The 24,529-nt window shown below is 42.2% G+C and overlaps 1 protein-coding gene across 1 annotated transcript; it reads left to right on the top strand.

Annotated features, from left to right (window-relative positions):
* LOC131482007 (zinc finger protein 717-like) lies at positions 1-23,309 on the top strand. Its single transcript, XM_058673152.1, has 6 exons — positions 1-82; positions 2,372-2,528; positions 17,358-17,415; positions 22,271-22,397; positions 22,530-22,622; positions 23,221-23,309. Exons 1-6 carry the CDS (start codon positions 1-3, stop codon positions 23,307-23,309), a joined length of 606 nt encoding a protein of 201 aa, XP_058529135.1.
* Positions 23,310-24,529: the final 1,220 nt, after the last annotated feature.

Below are 24,529 nucleotides of genomic sequence, written 5' to 3'. Positions count from 1 at the left end.
ATGCGAGAAGTAAGAGGAGCACAGTGTGACTTAGGGGTGGAGCGTCTGGAAGCAGTGGAGGAAATGCTGATTAATGACCAAAGTGAGTGATATTGCTTTCCAGGCAGCTGGCTCATGCTCTAGGAACAAGAAATATCCGAGTGGCTGCAGTGGCAAGAGATGAGCTGATCTTAACCCAGGAGTCAGGAACTTCTTCCAGATCTTCCAGGTGGGTAGGAGTTCCAAGGCTGTGGGCCATTCTCCACTGTCTTCCCAGGCCACAGTTAGGGAGCTGGATGGGAAGTGGAGTCACGAAGACAAGAACCAATGCCCAAATTGGATCCCAGCTCATGTAAGGCAACAACTTTTAACCACTAGGCTATCATGCCAGACCCAAATGATGGACTTCTATAAAGACAAAATGCAAGGACGAATGTGGGTCACATTCCTGTGAGGTGTTGAAACTGCACATAACCTATAGCCCCAAGAACAAGATCCGAGATGCGCAAAATCAGGCCTACCAACAGGCATAGAGGGCTCAAGACAGGAGGCGATGGACAGGCTTGTAGAAGTTTCTAAAACACAGGACAAAATACAGAACATGTCACATAAATTGGCAGAGTACCTGGGATCCATTTATAGACTCAACTGAGTGTTTGTATATACTGTAAACAAGACACTGTGGCAACCCATTAATAAAATTAACAACAATTAGCAACTATTAGGGGTCTGCCATGATGGCTCAGTGTCTAAATCCGCAGCTTACACGTGCTGGGACCCCACATGGGTGACAGTTGATGATCTCACTGTTTCACTTCCCATCCAGCTCCCTGCTTGCAGTCTGGGAAAGCAGTAGATGATGGCACAAAGCCTTGGGACCCTGCACACACATGGAATGCCTGGAAGAGACTCTTGGCTTCCGACCAACTAGTTCTGGCTATGGGCTCCAAGTGGGAAGGTGACCAACAATGAAAGATTTGTCTCTGTCTCTCCTTCTCTCTGTAAATCTGTCTTTCCAATAATAAATAAACAAATATAAAAATAACAATTAGTAAAAGTCCTTAAGAAAAGAGTGCCATGTAAATTATTAATTTCTGGAATATAACCATCATGCTTCATAAAACTTGTAATCTTTCATGAGATTTTTCAGAGGATTTTCTAAAACATTTAGGAGTAAGATGTTTTAAAGCAGGGTCTGGTGCAGTAGCCTAGTGGCATAAGTCCTCATCTTGCACAAGCCAAGATGCCAAATGGGCACCAGTTCTAATCGCAGCAGCCCTACTTACCATCCAACTCCCTGCCTGTGGCCTGGGAAAGCAGTGGAGGACAGCCCAAAGCCTTGGGACCCTCCCACCAGTGTGGAGACCTGAAAGAGGCTCTGTGCTCCTGGCTTCAAACTGGTGTAGCTCTGGCCATTGTGGCTGCTTTGGGATGGATCAGTGGATGAAATATCTTCTGCTCTGTCTTTCCTCCTCTCTGTAGATCTGATTTTGCAAAAGAAAATTTTTTTTAATCCTTAAAAAATGGATATTTTAAAACAGAAACCAAAAGCACAAACTGTGTAAACCAAGTTTCAGAAAGATATACACTGCATAACACAGGAAATATAAATATAATACATACATATGATATAACATGGCAAGATTTTCCACTACATTTAATCAGGACCAGCCCTCTTGTCACATTGTCTCTTACACATTGTTGTGAATGTGTAATCAGGAAATTAAACACCGAAAGGAAATTGTAGTAGAATGGTCAAGGTTTAAGCAGCAAAACTGTCAATGTACACTAATGGCCCTTTTGTGGAAATCCAAGCTTAAACTGATGAGAGACTCAAGCAAGAATTCTGGGCAGGAGATCAATATTTACAACAAATTAGTATGTACGAATAAGAAACAGATAAGGAACAATATGAAAATGAAAATACACACCAGAAAATGAACATCAAGAAGAGAAATGAAATCTAAAACAATTATTTTGTATCACATTTTCAAATATTCTTCAGTTCTGCATTTTAATGTCAAATGAACTAACGGAAAAACAACCAAATAAAACAAGAAAAGGCCCAGAATCGATTGAACATTCAGTGAAATGCAACCTCATACATTTCTGGGTTTCCAGACTTGAACAGGATCAGGAAGCAGAGAGGGAAGGAGAGGCCAGGAGGTGGACTGATGTGAGAGGCCACAGCGGCCCCTGCTGTTGGAAGGCTCGAGCTGCAAGAGAGGAGACCACGCCCAGCCTGAGGTGAAGCCCCGCCTCTTCCTCCCCCTCCCTCAAGGATTCCCCGGGACACCCCGCCCCTCCACACTCACTCACTGCACTTCTGATTGGCTGCGCAGCCTCTGACTCATAATCAATGTCTATGAGCAGTCCAATGACGCGCGCCCAGGAAAGCCTGTGCAGCCCGCGGGAGGTTCTTCTCCGGCCGCCATAGCCAAGCTGCTGGTTCTGCTCCCGAGAAGGCCCGGGTGGCTGAGCCGGTGCTGCCCTGGGAGCTCCCTCCCCGCAGGAGCCTCTGCAGGACCCCCGACTCCTCGGGCTGAGCGGTGAGTGTGCGAGCATCTCCTGAGGCCATGGGGGGACAGGAGGGGACCTGGGGGTCCTCACTCTGCAGCGCTGAGCTGGAACACTAGGACTCACATTTGAACAAACTGTGTAGTGAGGCGGGGAGAGTGCCCGGGGACCGTCCCACCTTCATGTTGGCCATGAGGGTTTAGTTGTTGTTGTTTTTGTTTGTTTGTTAAGTTGGCCTGATTTTCTTGAGTTGAGAAGCAGCGTCTCCAGCCCCCAGCTCAGTCCTCAGTGAAGCTCCTCCTAAGGGTCTGGGGCAGTTTTCTTGTAGCTGACACCAGAGCAGCACAGACTCCAGCAGTTAGAACCAACAGCCTTGTTTTCCTCCGAGTTTTGCTGCAAGGTTGAGGGGCAGCATGTGGTGCTGGCGCTGTGCTTGGCAGAGGCCTGGGGTGGCACAGCGACCTTGTAGACAACCAAGCGAGTGCACGAGGACTCATGGGAAGAGGCTTCTCTAGAAGAACCTGACAAAGGAGCTGTTAAGGCACCAGTACTGATTTATCCTGATGACTTCTAGTATGTTGTCACCCACTCCCTTAAGTTCCCACAATTGGGATTAAATATCCCCATGAGTCGTAGAGGGAATAAGTCAGGTTCAGCAGAGAGCATTAAGGCAGGGAATAAATCTCTGAATGTCCAGAACTCTTGCCTCAATGCCAAGCGCTGCTCTCTGCCCTGGAAAATCACAACACTCGCCACTGTTTCCTAAAGACATAATTCAGTCAGTTGTCTTTTTTTGTGTGTGTCTATGTCACAAAATACACATTAGCACTTTAAAAGAACTGGTTGCAGTGAACAGTAGGTGGCAGAAAAGCAGTGAATGGCCACCTGACAGAGCACAGGAAGGCATCCCTGCCCTGTGTGGGTGTGTGTGACAGTAGTTATATGACATTGGGACTCCTGTGTCTCCATCAGAATGCCTGGGTTTCAGTTCTGTGCAAATGCAGTGTGCAGCTACTGCCCAGGCTGGGAGGCAGCAGACAGTGGCTTGGGTAGCAGTGTGGAAAACCTGACTGATTTTTTGTCTTGTGGCTGTTCCAGGCATGTGGTAAGTGAGGAGTGGATGAAAAAGTCTGCCTAGTAAAAAAAAGTAAAAAGTAAATTAACCTTCAAAAGTCTCAGTACATCTCCTTTTATCTAACTTAACTGCATCCATTTTATTGGAATGTCCTCAACTTGTGATTCCCCATTGGACATTTAAACAGTCCTCAAGACACTCTCTGTTTTTCTGAGTTTCAAAACACTTTGTAACAAGCAAACATGACTAACTTCTCCTCTGGCTCACTCATTCCCCCTGAGAGATAGCAGTAGAATGGGAGTTGCCATTCGGAATGGCAGCTGATGCCCTAAAGCTGGAAGCCATGTATTGTGTCGCGTCTGTTTTATATCGCTAAGCCCTTGGAGCATTAATATTTTCTTTACCCATCCAGAGCTCTGTTCCTTGGTGACATATTAATGTCATCTAAAGAAATGATTGATGCACTCTGGGTCCTCTCAGCCTTGGCCGCCTAGGGGGGTAAACCCTTGGGAATGGCCCAGGCAAATCCTAGCATAGTGTGTTTGGGAAAAAGAGAAGTTTCATTTTTGGATACACAAGTTGGTTTAGTCAGAGGATTGTGTGTACCAACAAAAAATCTTGTGAAGGTAAAGTTTTGGTGACCTAGAGCACGTATAAATTTCTAAGTGTATTTGTGACTGGCTTCGAAAGTTATTTTAGGGGCAGTGGTTCAATTCTGGTGGTAAAAGGGGTAAAAAAAAAAAAGTATGACTGGTTTCATAAAAAATATAATTTGCGTTCAATATCTGGGACAAGGTTCTTTCTTAAATTTTTATTTAATTCTTTTTTTTAAAGATTTATTCATTTTTTATTACAGCCAGATATACACAGAGGAGGAGAGACAGAGAGGAAGATCTTCCGTCTGATGATTCACTCCCCAAGTGAGCCACAACGGGCCGATGCGCGCTGATCCGATGCCGGGAACCTGGAACCTCTTCCAGGTCTCCCACGCGGGTGCAGGGTCCCAATGCATTGGGCCGTCCTCAACTGCTTTCCCAGGCCACAAGCAGGGAGCTGGATGGGAAGTGGAGCTGCCGGGGATTAGAACCGGCGCCCATATGGGATCCTGGGGCTTTCAAGGTGAGGACTTTAGCCGCTAGGCCACGCCGCCGGGCCCCAATTTTTATTTAATTTTTATTGAAAAGTAGAAATACAGAGAGGAGGAGAGACAAAGATTAAGATCTTCTGTTCATTGTTTCACGCACCAAGTGACTGCAAAGGCCTGACCTGTGCATAAAAGCAGGAGCCCGGAGGCTTTGCTGGGTCTCCCACATGTGTGCAGGGTCCCAAGGCTTTGGGCTGTCCTCAACTGCTCTCCCAGGCCACAGGCAGGGAGTTGAATAGGAAGTAGGGCTCCCTGGAATTGTAACTGGCACCTACATGAGATCCTGGCCCAAGCAAGGGGAGGATGTCTGCTGCTAGGATACTGCGTTGGGACCCCTCGATAGCTTCTGAAAGGGGACAAAAGACCAGAAAGAGCTGACACCTGCTATCCACTCACATTAAGCTGCCCCTGTGTATAAGACTAAGCCTTGGCCCTGAGGCCTCTACTAACTGCAGATGTTGAAATGATTGAATTGTGTTGTGATTAGTTCTTGGTAGTAAATTGGTAGCAAGCAAACATAACACATGTGGTGTTCAACAAAATCACAGAGGACACAACCTTTGCCTTGAATGTGTGGTTGCAGCAGAGAGCTGAGATGCTGGAGGAGATACTGCGGGCTGTGAGGAGTTCCCAGGTCCACACTGTCACATTTCTGGCTGCTTAGGGTTCCCTACATCAGTGCAGTGAGCCCCCCTGGGCACTGTGTCCTCAGTGAGAGTGACCCCCCAAGGCCTGGGAACGTGGGGAAGCTGCTGAGTGTGGGTCTCCCTGTGAAGTGTAAGCAGGCTGCTTCCCAGAGCTCATTCTCTGTCATGTCCTGGTGCTTGGATTTCCAGTTTGCTCACTTAGACGGGAATGCTGTGCCCTGATTTGCATGTTAAATCTTTGTTCTCTTGCATAAAGCCTGGGTTTATGCAATGGTCTCAGAGAAAGAAAAGTAAATTCTTGACAACTTTATTTTCTGCCAAGTTTTGGTAAGACTGTCAACATTATAAACTTCTTACCTATCGAGAAAAAGGCCTTTGTCAGTTCAGGTGTTGGTCTCTTTGATCTTCCAACCCCAGAGGTGACTACATTCTAGTACTGTCTGATCATTGATGTTAGTGATTGCTTAAACTGTAGTTTTCAGTAATGTGGTATCACAGTAAGACAAGCTGCTACCTGCTTATGGGTTCAAGATCTGCCTGCTTCACTTACAATTCTGCTCCTCACGTAGAAACCTGGGAAAGCAGTCTAACATGTCGCAAGTGCTTGGGCTCCTTCCCCCCTGTGGGACACCCAGAAGAAGCTCTAATTTCCTTGCTTTGGTTTGGCCCAGAAAGTGCTACCATACATGGAGTGAACTAGAAGATGGATCTCTTTCTCCCTGCCTTCCAGTAAATAAATAAACCTTAAAAGTGTCTATTTGATTATATCCTTTTTTATTATTACTCATTGTTTGTTTTATTTGTTTATTTTCAACTGACAGTTTAAAAATATGAGACAGGGCCCGGCGGCGTAGCCTAGCGGCTAAAGTCCTTGCCTTGAAAGCCCCAGGATCCCATATGGCCGCAGGTTCTAATCCCGGCAGCTCCACTTCCCATCCAGCTCCCTGCTTGTGGCCTGGGAAAGCAGTCGAGGACGGCCCAATGCATTGGGACACTGCACCCGCGTGGGAGACCCGGAAGAGGTTCCTGGTCCCGGCATCGGATCAGCGCGTACCGGCCCGTTGCGGGTCACTTGGGGAGTGAATCATCGGACGAAAGATCTTCCTCTCTGTCTCTCCTCCTCTCTGTATATCTGGCTTTCCAATAATAATAAAATCTTTAAAATATATATATATATAAGAGACAGACATCTTCTACCCATTGGCTCACTGCCCAGATGGCTAAAATAAGCAGTGCTGCACCAAGCTGAGTCCAGGAGCCTGCAGCTTCCTCCGGGTCTTGCATGTGGGTGATCAGGGCCCAGACACTTGGATGATCTTCCACTGCTTTTCCCAGGAAATTCACAGAGAGCTGGGCTGGAAGTGAAACAGCTGATTGTACATGGGTTGTTAGGGTTCAAGATCGCAGCTTTACATATTATACCACAATGCTGGGCTTTGCTTTAGTTTTTGATACCAGTGACAACATTTTTCATGCTTTTTCTTTCTCATAGCCTAATTCATGGCAAGTGTTTCACATATGGGGCAATATTCTTAGGTTACAAATTGTGGATAAATTCTGCTGGTGTTTGAGGTGTCGGTAGGGTGGAAGGATTGCAGTCCAGCATCTTCTCCACGTGCACTTCTTTATGTTGTGATTCTCTAGGACTTGGTTTGGCTTTGTTTTCTTCATCTAGTGTTCAGTGAGGTCTCTGATCACATTGCTAAGTAGCCGTTCCCACTGGCTGGGCGCTGACACTGCACCATTAACTTGTCTTGATTACAGCTAGCCAGTCAGTGCGTACCTTCCCTTGCTGTTCTGTGAGATTTTCCTTCCCAGAATACGCTACTGCATTTAGAATCACTGGGGAGAAGCATGTGGTCCTCAGAATGGTGTGTGAAAGGCTGTACCAAACATCTGTTCCCAATTCCTGATTTTAAATTATTTCTTTTGTCATTTTAAAACTAATTTTTATTAAGTTATTTCATTTCTACAAGTCATAGAGACAGACCATCGGGTAATTCATTCCTGAAAGTCCTTTAAGATTGTCTCAAAAATGCGACCAAAAACAAGAGCATAGAAGGAAATCGTGTCCATGATAGCAGGTGCAAAGACTCACCTACTTGAGAGATTTCCTGCCTGTGTCCAGGGCAGCAAGATGGAATTTGTTGTGGAGCCATAAGATAAACACAGGGCGTCCAGTGTAGGGTGAGCGTCTCCTAAACAGTTTCTAAGCATTCCCCCAGAGGCCCACACCTCCTCTTTTTAACTGGATATCTTTAGGATTGCATTTTCTGTCCTTTGTAAAGATGCCAAGGATAGGTGTCTCCTACATTTTTGTTTGAATACTTTCCCTAGTGTCTGCAATGAACATTTGCAAATAATCCAAACATAAATTTTTAATGATGTATTTATTTTTATTGGAAAGTGAGATTTACACAGAGAAGGCAAGACAGAAAGATCTTTGTTTCACTGAGTCACTCCCCAAGTGGACTCACTGGCCATAGCTGAATCGATCTGAAGCCAGGAGCTTCTTCTAGATCTCCTACATGGATACAGGGTCCCAAGACTTTGGGCCATCCTCTACTGCTTTCCTGCACCACAAATAGGTGCTTGCCTTGGGAAGTGGAGCAGCCAGGACAAGGACTGGTAGCTGTATTGTGATCCCTTGTATGCAAGGTGAAGACCTCAGCTACCTTTCCTAGTCCTGAGCCCAATTTTAAATAACACTGTACTGTTTTGTAGGAAGTTCAGGTATGTTACTATTCAAATCTTTACGTTTAAACAATCCTTGTGACATGTTTTTTTTTAAATTATTTATTATTTAACTTCATTAATTACATTGTATTATGTGACACAGTTACATAGATACTTGGGTTCTCCCACCCCTCCCCAAACCCTCCCACCATGGTGGATTCCTCCACCTTGTTGCATAACCACAGCTCAAGTTCAGTTGAGATTCCCCCATTGCAAGCGTATACCAAACATAGAGTCCAGCATCTTATTGTCCAGTCAAGTTCAACGGCTTCTTAGGTATACCCTCTCTGGTCTGAAGACAGAGCCAGCAGAGTATCATCCCGATCAATTGAAAGCTCCAACATACCATCAGCAAAAATTTACATCATTATGGAATTAATTGACATAGTAATGAGTAACCAATATGTTAAAAGTAAATGCGAGTTCCCAGCCACCTTCTGTGACCACCTCACCTGTGACATGTTCTGAGAGAACATGTTTTACTGCTGCACCCAATGCCAGCATTCTATGTAAGGACCAGTTAAAGTCCCTGATGTTCACTTGCTGATGTGCTTGGGAGATAGCATAGAATGTCCCAGTTCCTTGGACACCTGCACCCCTGCGGAGGATCAGAATGGAGTTGAGGCTCCTGGTTTTGACCTGGACCTTGCTGCCTCTTGTGGCCCCTAGGGAGTAAACCAGTAGAGGGCAGATGTCTCTGGCTGGCTGGCTGGCTTTGACTCTTGCTCTGTAATTCTCTCCCTTAAGCCAGTAAATTAGAAAAATATATGCTCTGTAGGTGGGGAACTGTTAAATTTCTGTGAAATAGATCATTGTTAGTATCAATGGAGGATTCTGATTTTTAAAAATTCTAGAGAATTTTGATCAACATGTACTTGAATTGTATTAGAAGGTACAGTGTAGTGTTGGGGTATATATCTAGCAGAAACTGAGTAAACCAGGTGCCCAGGCTTTCCATGTATGTTTGTTTTTACAGCACACAGGGTCCTGGGCTCCAGCTTCCTGCATAAATTTATACTGTGGATTGTAGTCACCGTATGCTGGGCTGGAACACTGGATCTTATTCCTTCTGTCTCACTTGGTTTGCTACCTCTTGTCCCTCCTTCCTGTCCCAGGGCTTCACTCTTACCAACCCGTAGTAATCACAATTCTAAATTTGCAACTATTTTGTAACACTTATATGTGATAACATATATTTCTACCTCTTATTTCATTTTATTACATCCAGTTCCATCTATTTTGTAGAAAATAACAGTACTCTATTCTTTCAAATGGCTGAATGCAGTCTGTCATTCATTATGGTTCACTATCAATAAATTCAGGGGAAACAAGTGAAATCTAGAATCAAATGTCGATTAATTCCATAATGATGTAAATTTTTGCTGATGGTATGTTGGAGCTTTCAATTGATCGGGATGATACTCTGCTGGCTCTGTCTTCAGACCAGAGAGGGTATACCTAAGAAGCCGTTGAACTTGACTGGACAATAAGATGCTGGACTCTATGTTTGGTATACGCTTGCAATGGGGGAATCTCAACTGAACTTGAGCTGTGGTTATGCAACAAGGTGGAGGAATCCACCATGGTGGGAGGGTTTGGGGAGGGGTGGGGAGAATCCAAGTACCTATGAAACTGTGTCACATACATGTAATTAATGAATTAAAAATAATAAATAAATTAAAAAAAAAGGGAATGGAGTCTCTTCATTTTTATTTCTGTGTCTTTTATTTCCTTCCCTTGCCTACTTTATTTGGGTGAATACTAAATTACATAACAGTAAAAAGTAGTCATTCTAATTTAGTCACATCTTAGAGAAAATGCTTTTGGTTTTTGGCATTTAGTTGTGTGATGACCACATTTGTCATCTGTAGATACTATTTTATAGAGGCATATTTCTATGTACCTCAATTTATATCAGAGTATATATTTATATTGATAGGTTTGCTCAACTCACATATGGAATTTATTATAAAATAAATGTAGAATTTCATTGAGTGCTTTCTGTAAGATAATTTTAATAATGCTTTTGTCTTGCATCCTGTTTATGTGAAGTATTTGGTTTGTGATTTGCCTTTATTGGAATATTTTCTACATCCTCAGGTTAGGTGCCTCTTGGCTATTATGTGTGAGATTATTTATGTGTTGTTGCATTTATTTTACATGTATCATGATAATTTTACATCTATTTTCATCAGGTATACTTGTCTATGATTTTTTTAAAGATTTGTTTTATTTTTATTGGAAAGTCAGGTGTACAGAGAGGAGGAGAGACAGAGAGGCTAGATTTTCTTTCTGTTGAATCACTCCCCAAGCAGCCTCAACAGCTTGAACTGCGCCTATATGAAGCCCACAGCCAGGAGGCTCTTCCAGGTCTCCCATGTGGGTGCAGGGTTCCAAGGCTTTAGGCCATCCTTGACTGCTTTCCCAGACCACAAGCAGGGAGCTGGATGGGAAGCAGGGCTGCCGGGATTAGAACCAATGCCCATGTGGGTTCCCAGCATGTTCAAGGCGAGGACATTAACGACTAGGCTACTGCATCGGGCAGTGGTCTATGATTTGTTCAAGATTTTTAACTAGATTTCTCGAGTATGAAAAATTATTTTGGAAGAATCATTAGGAAATAAATATGCAGAAAACCAGTTGTACAGCATTGGAGATTGCACTTTTACTGGGCAATTCCATGTGTTGTTTCCTATTTTATACCGACATAGGCAAATATCTTCTAACTGCTGATGAAGTCCAGTTTAAGAATTTAAGAATTGCTAGGCTCAACACAAATGTGGAACAGTTCCCCCTTTCAGTTTCTTACAATAATTCCGAAAAATTTTGTGTTAATTTGGTAGAATTTAGTAGTGAAAATACCTGGTGTTGACATTTGGTTTGAGGAGATTTTATGCCTGATTTATTGTTACTGTTGGTTTTGTCGGGTTTTTAGTATCTTTCTGATTTGGTTTGGCAGGCTAATACTAAGTATCCAGAAATTAAGCATTTCTAACAACTTATTGTTTATAATTACTGTTGGTAGTCTCTAATGATCCATTGCATTTCATTTTTTTTCCCAGTAAGGTTCAGTTTTATTGAATATGGAAGGCAGATAAAGGCAGAGAGTTAGAAAGACAGAGCTAACTGCTTTATTCCTCTCCAAGTGACCACAATGGCTAAAGCAAGACCAGGTTGAAGCCAGGAGTCAATAGCTTCTTCTAGTTTTCCCACATCAGTGCAGGGAATCAGGTACTTGGGACATCTGCACTCCCACGTGCAATAGCAGGGAGCTGGGTCAGAAATAAAGCAGCCCGGATTGGTGTGGGAGCCTAGTGGCTAAGGTCCTTGCCTTGCCTGTGCCAGGATTTCATATGGACACTGGTTCTAACCCAAGCAGCCCCACATCCCATCCAGGTCCCTGTTGTGATCTGGAAAAGCAGTGGAGGACAGCCCAACTCATGGGACCTGCACCTGTGTGGGATACTCACCAGGAAGAAGTTCTGGGCTCCTGGCTTCAAATCAGCTCAGCTCTGGCGGTTGTGGCCACTTGGGGAGTGAATCAGTCAATGCAACATCACCAAGTAAATAAATCTTTATTTAAGAAAAGAGAGAAAGAAATACAGCAGCCAGGACTTGAGGTGGCTTCTACATGGGAATCTCAGATCACAAGCAGTGGCAGAACTCACTTAGTCACAGAGAGGCCTCACCCGCTGTACTTCTGCGATAGCAGTTTAGTATGTTCTTCTTTTTCATGTTTTGTACTTGAGCCCACTTTTTAAATCTAGCAAAAGATTTATGAATTTTGTTTTCATTTTAAGAAAAATGAATGTTTTATCTTCAGTATTACTTGGTATAGTTTTTATTCATTACTTCACTAACTTTTATTTTGAACTACTCTGTCATGAGAGAGTAGAAAGGACAAAATGACCCTTCTTTCACCAGTTCTGTCCTTCCAGGATCCCATGGTCTCCAATTCCACGTTTGGCTAGGTCCAATCCAGGAGCAAAGAACCCCCTTTGGGTCTTTAATGTAGTATCAGGGCCCAATCCGTGGCATCATTCACTGTCATTTCCGGGGTATTATTGGGATGTTGATCAGCAGAATGGCTGGAACAGAAGCTGGTGCTCTGATAACAGGATGTGAGCATTACAACTAGGGGGCTCGGGCACTCCAGAGTGGAGCAGGTGGTAAGGAGGAAGCTTGGATCCCAACCATGAAGACTCTCAGACCTTCACCACAAACTATTAATATGAGCAACAAGGACTATATCCCAACTGCCAAGGAGGCCACAAGGAATTGGATGCCCTCGGAGGCCGAGTACTCTAAGGTCACCCACCCCAACCGGAGCTTCCGCAGGGGATGGAAGAAGTCCAAACACTACCGTGCAGAAACCAACGTCATCGGAAAGACAACCAGAAGCCCTGAGCGGTCCGCAGAAACAGAAGAACAATAAATGTCCTTAGGGACCAGGGAGGAGAGCTTTCTCTGGTCCGAGCCTGGCTCCAACTCTGGACCCCCGCCCTCCCTCGCAATGACCATCGGGATCGCTTCGAAAACCCCTCACAGCAAACAAACAATCATACAAACTAAACAAAAAAATCTAAAATAAATAGACAAACAACAGAAAGTAGAGCTTGAAATCTGACAGGAAAGAGCTGGTGTGGATTGGCTCATGCCTCGCTGGGTGGGACACAAAGATTAGTCACTCCTCACCATGGTGTTGAGGATTTTCCTGCACACTCCCCCACCAAAAAAAATGTTCTGCACCTTAAATGTCGACAAATATCTTGTTAGAGTTACAAGCCAGTCTAGATTATCCTAAAATCTGCCAAGATCAGCAAAATTATACTTCAACACAACAAATGGCTAAATACTAAAATGAAATAGACATGAGACAGCTGAATGGTACCTTATACCCATTTTAAGGTATATAGCAGCCGGTCCTGTATATAAACTAAAATTGAAATGTCAATGAGCTAATCATAGGTTGTGGCTAGGACTTGCTTTTTTTTTTTTTTTTAACATACTGGTTACTCAAAACCATGTCAATTCCATAATATTGCAAATTGCTGTTGATGTTATATTGGGACTCTTAATTGACTGTGATGATATTGTACCAGCTCTAACTTCAGACCAGAAATGGTCTCCCCAAGAAACTGTTCAACCCATCTGGACAATAAGTAGCTGGACTCTATGCTTGGTATATGTTTGCAAGGAAAGAATCTTGATTGAATTTGAACTGTAATACTGCATCAAGGTGGAGGAATCCACCGGGGGGAGGGGAGGGGAGGGGAGGGGTGGGGGGATTCCCAGAGCCTATGAAACTGTCACAAAATGCAAAATAATTAATAAAAAAAAAAACTAGGGGGCTCAAACTGTTGTGACTCATTGACAACACTGATGTTAAAAAAACATTTTTTAAAGAAAATTCTTACGAAGAATGGTGTCAAAGAGACAGCAAATGGGAACATATTTGAAGAAAATTCAAAATTTAATCAAGGCAGGGAGACTCAGTGTTATTTGAACCTAGAACGGGTACTTCCGTCCCCCATCATGATCAGGTCAGGTGGGAACTGCACTCCAGGCAATTGCAAGTGAGAACATAGAACCCCACCTCCTGCTGACTGCCAGCAGGTGACACCTCTGCTTTTTCTGTGCTCAGTTGCCTGTTGCCAGAGCCATGCTCAGGCTGAGTGGTGCTGAGAGGTATGAACCCAAGGCCTGCAAGGGTGAAGAGGCTCTTAATGATCCTGAGGACATCTAGATCCCATCTTCACCATATGCAGCATCTACTGTGGGTGAATCCCATTTGCAGTGGCTGCAGACAAGAAGTATTAAACATGTTAGGTAGAAGTCCAGAGAGCACAGGATTTCTTTTTTCTCTTTTTATTTTTTGAAATAAATTCTTTAAAATGTATTTTTATTTGAAAAGCAGCATTGTAGAGAAAGAAGCAGAGACAGAGGGATCTTCCATCTGGTGGTCCACTCCCTGAATGTCCTCATTAGCTGAAGGTGGACTGGTCCTAGTTGGGAGCTTGGAGCTTCTCTTCGTGCTCTGACATGAGTACAGAGACCCAAGGATTTAGACCATCCTTTGCTGGTTTCTGAGTCATTAGCAGGGAGCTGGATTGTTAGTGGAGCAGCCAAACTGCAAGCAGCACACATATGGGATGCCAACACTGACGGTGGATGCTTAGCCACAGGATGCTGATGCCATCTTTTTGTGTGTTTTTTCTTTAGAGACAAGAACATAGTGCATGGAGACAGAGAATACTCTCAGAAGGTGGTTCACTAACCAAATTCTTTTTGCACATTAGGCTAAATTAAAACTGGAAGCTAATGAGGCAGATATGGCAACAGAGCAAGTTCAGCAGGCGATTTGGGTACCTGTATATTCTTTCAAGAAAGCTAAAGTTCTCCTCTTGTACACATGTGGTTCCCATGTGTGCTGGTTCTAACCCTGCTGAATTGGCTACCCATCCAGTTCCCTGCTTGTGGCCTGGGGAAGCAGTCAAGGACAGCCCAAAATCTTGGGACCCTGTTACCCTCATGCATGGGAGATCTGAAAGAGGCTCCTATCTCCTGGCTTCAGATGCTAATGTGGTGCTTGTCAGGTTAGTTGATGGCGCACAACCGCATTCAAGTTAATTGAAGGTGGGGAAAGTGCACCCTGTCCCTCCTTCAGTTCGATACACAAAAAAATGACAGTGCGGAAATTACTGTGACTGGAGGATGAGAGCTTAAAAACTTGTGACTTTCCCCATTCAGCACAGTAGCACCTGGAGTGTAGCAGGAGCTGCTCTCACCAGGCTAGGGAAATACAGACTCCTCCTACATCCTACAATTGGGTTCAGTGTGATCTCTCTCACACCCCGCAACAGGATCAGCGCAGCTCTGGCCATTGACAACATTGTGATGTGAATCAATGGATGGAAGATCTACCTCTCTGTCCTCCTCCCTGTATATCTAACTTTCCAACGAAAGTAAACCCGTCTTTAAAAGAGAGAGAGAAAGAGTGCCAGTTCAGGGTTCAGGCAGCTGTAATTGGATGAGGTGTGGTGCTTGCATTGAAACCAGGCACTCAGGGTTGTGTTGATCACAAGCAGAAACTTGACCACTATGGTCAGTTACAACCATTTTGAGAAGATAAAAAATAATTGAAAAGTGATGGTGTGACGATCATAATGGGAAAACAATGAGTTTAATTTATAACTTTTCTGGTGAGTTCTTAGATGATTTGTGCAATTGTAAAATGATACAATGAATTCTTTCAAAAATTTCAACTGTATTTAATCTGTCGAACTCCATTCCGCTCCGAACTTCTGTAGGCTATATCACGTATTTATCTGTTGACATGAATCTAATTGTAACAGTGAAGGGTGGTGACACGTAAATGACCTGAATTACAATGACTGCTTCAGGTCCAAGAGTTTTTGAGGGAAGGTAATACAATGTGTTTTTCTTTGGAAGAATGGCATTATAATATGAATTATTTTTTTGAAGTTTATGGTGAGACACCGAAGGAAGGCAAGAATATTTTTAGTAGTAATGAGTCAAAAAGATTAACCATTGGGGCTTGCATTGTGGTAAAGTGTGTTAGACCACTGTTGGTATACTGTATAGCAGTTCCAGGGCATAAGGGAAATCCCTGAGCCCATGGCATTTTATCATTACAATACAAGTAAAGGAAGGGGGAGAAATAGATTACCCACACACCTGCAAAAATATCAGTTGTAGAAGTGTCTTTGTGACGTTCTCTTAATTGAATTTAAAATGTAATTCTGTATTACTCGCCAAGATATAGCCACAAATCAAGTTAAAATATGTAGTTTTAGATACAGTGTATATGTTATAATCATTTGTATAAATACGATATGTGTTTGAAAGGCAGATTGCAGAGAGGAGAGAAATGTTCCATCAGCTGGTTGATTCACTTTCAAGATGTCAGGGCTCTACCATGCTTAATCCAGTAACAGGAATCCATCTAGTTTTCCAGGGGATTCTTGGAACCCACCCACTGTGTTCCAGGCACAACAGCAGGATACTGCATTGGAAGTGGTGAATAGCCAGTAGACATAAACAAGGCATCTGGGGATCAGATGTGATCTATCCCAAGCAGCAGCCCAACCTCCTCACATTCACTCCTGAAATTCACTCCTAAAAGTGTGATGGTTTTCTCTGGCTCTTTCCATAAGGCAGCTATTTAATGAGGTAAAGTGAAAACACTTTTTCAATTATGTTGCTGTCCTATTTATGAGTGTCCTCAGGGCTATGACAAATAAAATGGAAAGATCAAGTGTCATTGAAGGTTTAGTAACTGAGAAATGTCATTGAGGTCTTAAGAACTTTCCTTTGCAACAATTACTAGAAATGCTGTATAGAATACATGTGTATTATATCCATGTTTCATATATAGGTTTAGACAAAGTTACTCTGGTTGAAAGATGTTTGCCTTCTATAGAGTTTTTAATATTAACAGCAAGAAGTTTTCTAAAGGAAGTCCTTGCATGGAGTCCTATGCAGCTCATCTGTAGAAATAGAAAATTCCTTAATACCACCCAAGCATTTTTCTGTTGCGTAAATTTTAGTAACAATGATATGTTTTCTATGGTATTTTGTAATTTGAACAATAGTGGCTGAAAACATAGCTTAGTGCTTGGCAGTGACATTATCATTATTATTAATAATATTTTCATTGTAAAGTCAGGTTTACAGAGAGGATAGACAGAAAGAAAGCTTTTCCATCATTTGGATCACTCCTCATGTAGCCGCAATGACTGGAGCTGAGCCAATCTGATGCCAGGATCTAGGAGCTTCTTCCAAGTTCCACGTAGATGGAGGGTACCACGGCTATGGGCCATCGTTGACTCCTTTCCTGGGCCTAAGAAGGGTGCTGGAATCGAAGTGCAGTAGCCAGCCTATAAATCAGCACCCATATGGGATCTTGGCACATGCAAGGTGAGGATTTGAGCCAATAGGTTATGATGCCAGGCCCAGTAACATTATTTTAAAAGAAGTAGTAGTTGTTTACAGTAATCAAATGATAACTTGAACTAACCACTGCCAATCATTGGCATTGTTGATACTGTTCAAGGGAAGCTTGACTGGCACTTGTAAATAAATCACTGTTCTTGCCCAGAAAAGCTGATGGCCTTTGTGTCTCCAGCCATTGTGTGCCTCCTAGCTTGACATTGCTTAGCACACAGTAGGAACCATTAAGGAGACTAGGTAGAAGCAAGACCAATGCATAACTCCCTCTCTCCACCTTCTCTTGCAGGTGCAGCCCTGCCGCCTGCTACATGCTTCCCAGGCTGGAAAACACGAACATACCATCAGTAAGCTGTTTGTTTACTTCTCAGTTTCCTTTACACTGTATTTTAGGAGTTTTACGATAGCTTTTAAAGTACAGTGAAAAAACAAGTATGCGAGAAAGAAGGTAAAATCGTCATAACTCAGACATTGTTGCTGTAAAAGATGTTTTAAACTTTTTTCCATGTTTTCTGATGCCAAAAGAAGACATGATTGTTATTGCATGATTCAAATTGAAACGAAAATCTGCTAATGATTGCAGAATATCGAGTTTAAAATGATGTTTACTCATGTAATGCATGACAAAATAAAAATTATTCAATATCTAATTAAAAAGAAACACTCAAGATTTTGGAGTAGTAGGAGTTTCCAAATATACAAAAAATATTATTAACTTTCCAGCTTTGCTTTATTAGAATTACTGAAATAGTGTGATGCTTAATAGCATTTGGAAGCTGTACTGTGTTCATGAGCTGTTACAGGGATATGTGGAGAAAGAAATATACTACTTGTTTGTTTATTAAAGATTTAAATGAATCCTATGCATTTATTTATTTTAAAGACTGACTTGAAGAAAGGAAAGGAAAGAGACAGACAGACATGTCTGCTGATTGATTCTCCCGAAGGTCATAATGGTCAGTGCTGGACCATGTCAGAGAATAACCAGGAGGGCCATCTGAGTCTCCCACTAAAGTGCTTGAGCTGTCTTCCAGTGTTTGCAATTCACATTGACTTAGAGCTAGATTGAAAGTGAGGCAGATGGCAGCTTAGTTTGCTATGCCACAATGCCATTTCCTATTGCAGTTTGTGTTTTATTTTGTTTAAGATTTATTTATTTGAAAAGCAGAGCTGCTTAGGGCCACACAGCGTGGCCTAGTGGCTAAAGTCCTCGCCTTGAAAGCCCCGGGATCCCATATGGGCGCCGGTTCTAATCCCAGCAGCTCCACTTCCCATCCAGCTCCCTGCTTGTGGCCTGGGAAAGCAGTTAAGGAAGGCCCAAAGCTTTGGGACCCTGCACCCACGTGGGAGACCCGGAAGAGGTTCCTGGTTCCTGGCATCGGATTGGCGCGCACCGGCCCGTTGCGGCTCACTTGGGGGAGTGAAACATCGGATGGAAGATCTTCCTCTCTGTCTCTCCTCCTCTCTGTATATCCAGCTTTCCGATAATAATAAATCTTTAAAAAAAAAAAAAAAGAAAGAAAAACAGAGCTGCTTAGAAACAGAGAGATGCAGAGACATCTCCCATCTGCTGGTTCACTCCTCACATAACCAGAATGAGCAGAGGGGAGCAAGCCTGAAGGCCTGAGTCAGGAGTATTATCCAGGTCCCAACTTGATTACAGGAACCCAAGTGCTTGAGCCATCCTCCACTTCCTTTTCAGGCCTGTTATCAGGGAGTTGGGTCTGAAGTGGAACATGCAGGATATGAGCCACTGTCCATGTGCGAAGCCAGTGTCTTTATCGTCTAAAGCGCAGGGCTGGCCTCCTGTTGCATTCTCTTTGGTTTTTATTTGAAATGCAAAGTTGCAGAGAAAACCTAGGAGAGTGAGAAAGAGCTCTTCTGTCTGTAGCTTTATTCCCCACATGGCTGCAATTTGCCAATCCAAAGCCATGAGCCTCTCTTGTGTCTCCCACATGGGTGCAGGTGTGCAGGGACTTGAGCCCATCCTCTCTTGCTTTCCCGGGGCGAAAACAGGAAGCTGTATTGAAAGTGGAACACTCAGGACAGGGACTGCGCACATATGGGAAGCTCAGCCCACCTTGCCACAGTTCAATTCACAAATATAGACAACTTTAAAAGGAAACAGAGGCAGACCACGAAAACACTGACATGCTCCCGGATTCTTCCAGGTGATATCTTGTACTGTTTCCAAAGTTTGTGAGAAGGTTAACAACACAAGCAGCCCTTTAGTGCCATTTCTAATGTTACTTTCATGATTTTCCATTTAGATCATTAATGCCTGATTGCAGTTTCTCTTTGAGACCACTATTTAATGAGGTGCATTGCAATGCATTTGAAGTGGTATCTCATTGTGGTTGCCCTTTGCACTCGCTTAATGATAAACCGTGCTGAGAATGTTCTTGTGCTAATTAGCCTTTTGGTTATCTTTGTAGAAATGTCTGTCTGTTTCTTTGTTCATTTTGGAAGCAGTTTTTATTGTTTTTGAGTCTCCGGCAAGCAGGCACTGAGACCTACATGGGGGTGAAGCGTCAGTGTTCTTTAGCTGCAGGAACCACTGGGGACATGTCCAGATACCGTAAAGTGAGCACAACCCATATGGACTAGGAAAGGAGGCAGCAGATGGTCTGTCTCCAACATCCCTCCCACCCAACAATGACACCGTAATTGACTAGAAGGCATGTCTGTCCCTTTAGACCCTCCGGTCATGTCACAGGTCAAGTTCTGAAGGCACAGCTGGAAGTCATGCCTCAGGTCATTGCCAAGTGGGCTATTAGTCATGCCCACCAGGTAGCATTTAAGTTGGCAATCAGACTTATATTGTAACACAGTTACTATTTAATTTGCAACTGATGCACACATTAGAGATTGTCCTGCAACTCTACTATCTATACAGTGTTGGGGGGATTATACATTAATTCAGTCACTGTGGGGGATAGTATAAAATTTCTTAGATGATTAGAAATAAGCTTGCTCTATGATTGAGCAATCTATTAGTTGTATGTACTGAAAGTTAATGAACACGTTGTATGAAAGAGATACCTGTAACCATCCCGTGCATGATTGAAACATATCTTTTCATTTTCTGATATGTATACACCTTACCTATTAAAGTGGTCATTTTATTACTTTCCTTTTAATCACTTTATGAATAACAAAGCTCTTGAATGCAAAGAAAATTTAAAACATGTTCTTTCAAATGTTTAAGAATGTGGGGCCTGGTGCCATGGCCTAGCAGTTAAAGTCCTTGCCTTGAATATGCTGGGATCCCATATGCATGCAGGTTCTAGTCCCAACAGCTCCACTTCCCATCCAACTCGCTGCTTGTAGCCTGGGAAAGCACTCGAGGACGACCCAAAGCTTTGTGATCCTGTACCCGCGTGGGAGACCTGGAAAAACTCCTGGCTCCTGGCTTTGGATCAGCAGAGTACTGGCCATTGTGGTCATTTGGAGTGAATCATCAGACGGAAGATCTTCCTCTCTGCCTCTCCTCCTCTCTGTATATCTGATTTTGGAATAAAAATCTTAAGAAAGAAAAAGAACGAATCAGTAAGCAAAGGGAAGATACAAAAGAATTATCATTCTGTTGCTAAAATTGTGCATATCAGCTACTTTAATTCAATTTTTATATAAAAATCAGTAAATAAGTAACTAGAAACAAATAGGCATAAAACAGATACGTGGTTAATGTTAAAAGGCTTCTACAACATATTTTGAAACATAGGTTTGTTACAATGTGCCGTTTGCCTTATATGCATATTTTCTGTCCAGCTGGAAGGCTGTGACTGGCTGATATTAGCTGCTTGTTGTAAGAAGATAGTTCTGTAAGAGGCTGCAGTTTGTTTCCCTACTAAGCTGCAGCTCTCTATGTAGGAATTCAAATTTTAGTTTCATTTAAATGTTATTCCATAAAAAGGAAAACAAGAAAGTAGAAAGGATTTAACATGTACATACTCAAAAGTGGAAAAAAAAGATATGGGATCATATATGTATATATATAAATATTGATTACATACATTATATAATTCCAATATAAGCTGTAGGAAATATTTAGCTATTTATGCAAGTTCAGTTTAAAAATATTCATAATATTTCATTATTTTATGTTGGAATAAATAAATTGAATTTTATTATTACTTCATGTGATTGTAAATATCTCAAGATGTTTAAGGAAAGCATTCATAAATTATTCAAATATTTCCTAATTATTCTGTGCAGTACTAAACATGTGTCTTCCTTATCTGCCATGTTATTTGGCTCATGTGTTTATGTATGTCTACAGGGTAAGAGTGAACTCATTTTATAATTATTACAGAAAACAATCTAATACAGAATAATAGGGAAATTATTACTTTAACTTTGCAAAAATAATTCAGGACAAGATATGTTATTTTGCTTTTACTCTCTGTTGCTTTACAGATTGTAAATTAAGCTGCATCCATAGAAGATGCAAATCAAACACACAGAGAAGAATTACACTCAGCTTATTAATACAGCTCCTGAGTTAGTATTTTGACTCAGTGTTAATATGATTATTTATTTTAATTTAGTTGAGCAGAGTGGCAGTAACAGGGAGAAGCTGAGAGTGATGTCTTCAGCTAAAGGTGGATTCTATTTTTTAATATAAATTTTGTTTTGTTTTTTCATTTTGAATTTTATCGTACAATTATGTACGCTCTAGTATCCATCCCCAAATTCCCACTCCCCAGTGGAAACGCAGGGTAGTACAACCACTATGGAAATCAGTATGGAGAGTACTTAGAGAATTGCAAATTAACCGACCATATGACCATATGACCCAGCTATCCTACTTCTAGGAATATACCCAAAGGAAAAGAAAACTACTTATGAGAAGGGGATTTGTAATCCTATAAACCTACAATAGCAAATACATGGAAACAATACAAATGCCCATCCAAAGAGGAGTGGTTGAAGGTGTATTCTAACAGTGCCTTCTCAAGAATTCAATAGAATCAGAATGTTTAGAGAAAACAACCTTTAAGAGAATCAGGAATATTCTGTTGAAGTATTGGAATTTCAAAAGTGATACAGAACTAGTACGTTCATTTTGTTGTTACTCTATGATGCTGTATTCATTGTAAATTAAGCTGCACCCATAAGTATTGCAAATTAAGGTTAGATACAATGCACTGTTAGTATTTCTATTGAGTGATCCAGAACTGAGGAGACGTGCTGTTACAGGTGTTGGTGTCATTTGAAGATGTGGCTGTGGACTTTACCCAGGAAGAATGGCAGTATATGGACGATACTCAGCGGGCTCTGTACAGAGAGGTGATGCTTGAGACCTATAACAATCTGCTGTCTGTGGGTGAGTGAAATTCTGTCCTGCCCAAGCAGAATACTTCTGTATAAATGACACATGAAAGAAGAGTGTATGAAGTTTAGTAGTTGGTAGGACTAGTAGTGATTTTGCACTGTTTAAATAATTATCCATGAACAGGGTACTCCATGACAAAGCCTGATGTGATCTTCAAGTTGGAGCAAGAATCAGCACCATGGACAGTGGAGAAATCTGTCAACCAGGGACTTTCAGGTAGGTCAGCACATAGTGGGCAGTGAAGTTGATACATGGCTCAGTAAATGTTGAGTGGAATTTTCTTTCTTTTTTTTTTAAATTTCTTCCTAAAGGACAGCTGAAAATACACAGGCATTCTGCAGTCTGCATATTTGGGTTTATTCTAGCAGTGCCTTTCAAGCTTTTCCAGACTATAACCATAAATCTAGAACTATATTTTGGTCTTTTAAATGATCCGTGGCACTTAAATCATCATCTGCCACTCCCAAGATATATTTTCAGGAAGTTGCATTTGAAGCAGAACAGGCAAGACAAGACAAATTGGCACTGTTATGGGATGTAAGATACCCCAAGCCTTATTTTGAATTTCTGTGCCACTTTTTCTGTTCTGTCCTGCAAAAACATACCCAATTCCAAGTAATTGAAATTTTTATTTAAAAAAAGTTATTATATGAATGTGGTAATAAAAATGATGTAATACTTATAAATATCCACATTTTACTAATATTAAAATCTGCTGGATCAAGAATGGCAACAAAGCTCATAGGCTTTACTTGAGCATTGGAAAAGAAATACTTAAGTGTGATTCTGGATGAATTTACTCTTTTCTCTTCAGATCCCTACAGAAAGAATAAGCTGCTTGGAACTAATCAGAAAAGACAAGAAATAATCTTCAGGCAAGTTGCAATCACAAAAATTAAATAATCACTCCAAAAAGAGTGGCATTGCCAAAGATGCTTAGTATTATTTCTGGCCACAATTGAAGCACGAACAGAAAGGAAAATTGTACATAAAAGAAATAAGTATGATTTCATTCTATTTTTTTGTATTTGCAGATAGGAGTTTTATTTGCAAAGTGACCAACTGAATGTAAAAAGCAGAGGGAATTGAATAGCAAATCTTGGGAGGGAGTCAGGAGATGGTGTGATTCTTGAGTGGAGAGAGGAAGACACCAAAGTGTCAGGTTTTTGAATGTCCCCTGACCCTTCCTTGTCTAGGAAGGAACCTGTTGGCAAAATATTTCCCATTGACAGTCATTGAACAAGCTAGGAAATATTTTCTACTGCACATCCTGAAATGTACCCTTGCCATTCTATAGCTGTTTGGGTCTCAGAGATAAAGAGCCACGTGAGTTATCTAAATAGGGACAAGAAACAAAATAAGGAAACTGGTCTCTTCTCAATTCATCTAGGAAGTGTAGAGTGTGTCACCCAAAGACCCAAATAGATCATTTCAAAAGATTACACCCAAGGGCATGGCGTGGTAGCCTAGTGGCTAAATCCACACTTTGCAAATGCTGGGATCCCTAGTTGGCATTGGTTCACATCCTGGCAACGCTACTTAGCATCCAGCTCACTGCTGGTGGCCTGGGAAAGCAGTCTGACAGCACAAAACGGCACCTTCATGGGACACACAAAAGGTAGTTGGTGATTACAACCTTTAAATTCCTAATCTGCTGTGTGTCCTATCTAAACCCACCTACAAGTATACTCCATCTGAAGTTTTGGCCAGAGCTAGGCAGTGGTGTTGGTTGTGTGGTTGGTATTGGTTGGTGACTGGGTGGGTGGACTCTATATGTTTATGCAGAGCCATGGGGTAGCGAGGGTCATTTTTAAAAGTCCAGTCCGACTTGGTGGAAGGCTTACAAACCTTGTGGTAGTCTTCTCTCTGCGGAGTCAAGCCACACAGCTCTGGGCCAAGAACCAAAAGTCATTTTCACATGCCTTGTACATCCCAGCAAATGTTTCCAGGAATACTCAGTGGTTTTTTTTTCAGAACATATAAAATGAAAAATTGGAAATCACTTGTACACAGAAGTTTTACGTGCTAAATGAACAGGTGAACTTGGAAAAGGGCGGGGGGGAGAAGCACCTCCAATGAGGGAGCTGAGAGATGAGGTGCCTATTGAAAGGAGAGAGAGACAC

The sequence above is a fragment of the Ochotona princeps genome, chromosome 15 (assembly GCF_030435755.1).
Source record: "Ochotona princeps isolate mOchPri1 chromosome 15, mOchPri1.hap1, whole genome shotgun sequence".
NCBI lineage: Eukaryota > Metazoa > Chordata > Mammalia > Lagomorpha > Ochotonidae > Ochotona > Ochotona princeps.
The sequence above is the reverse complement of the archived record's forward strand: the minus strand, read 5'-3'. Positions and strand labels throughout refer to the sequence as shown.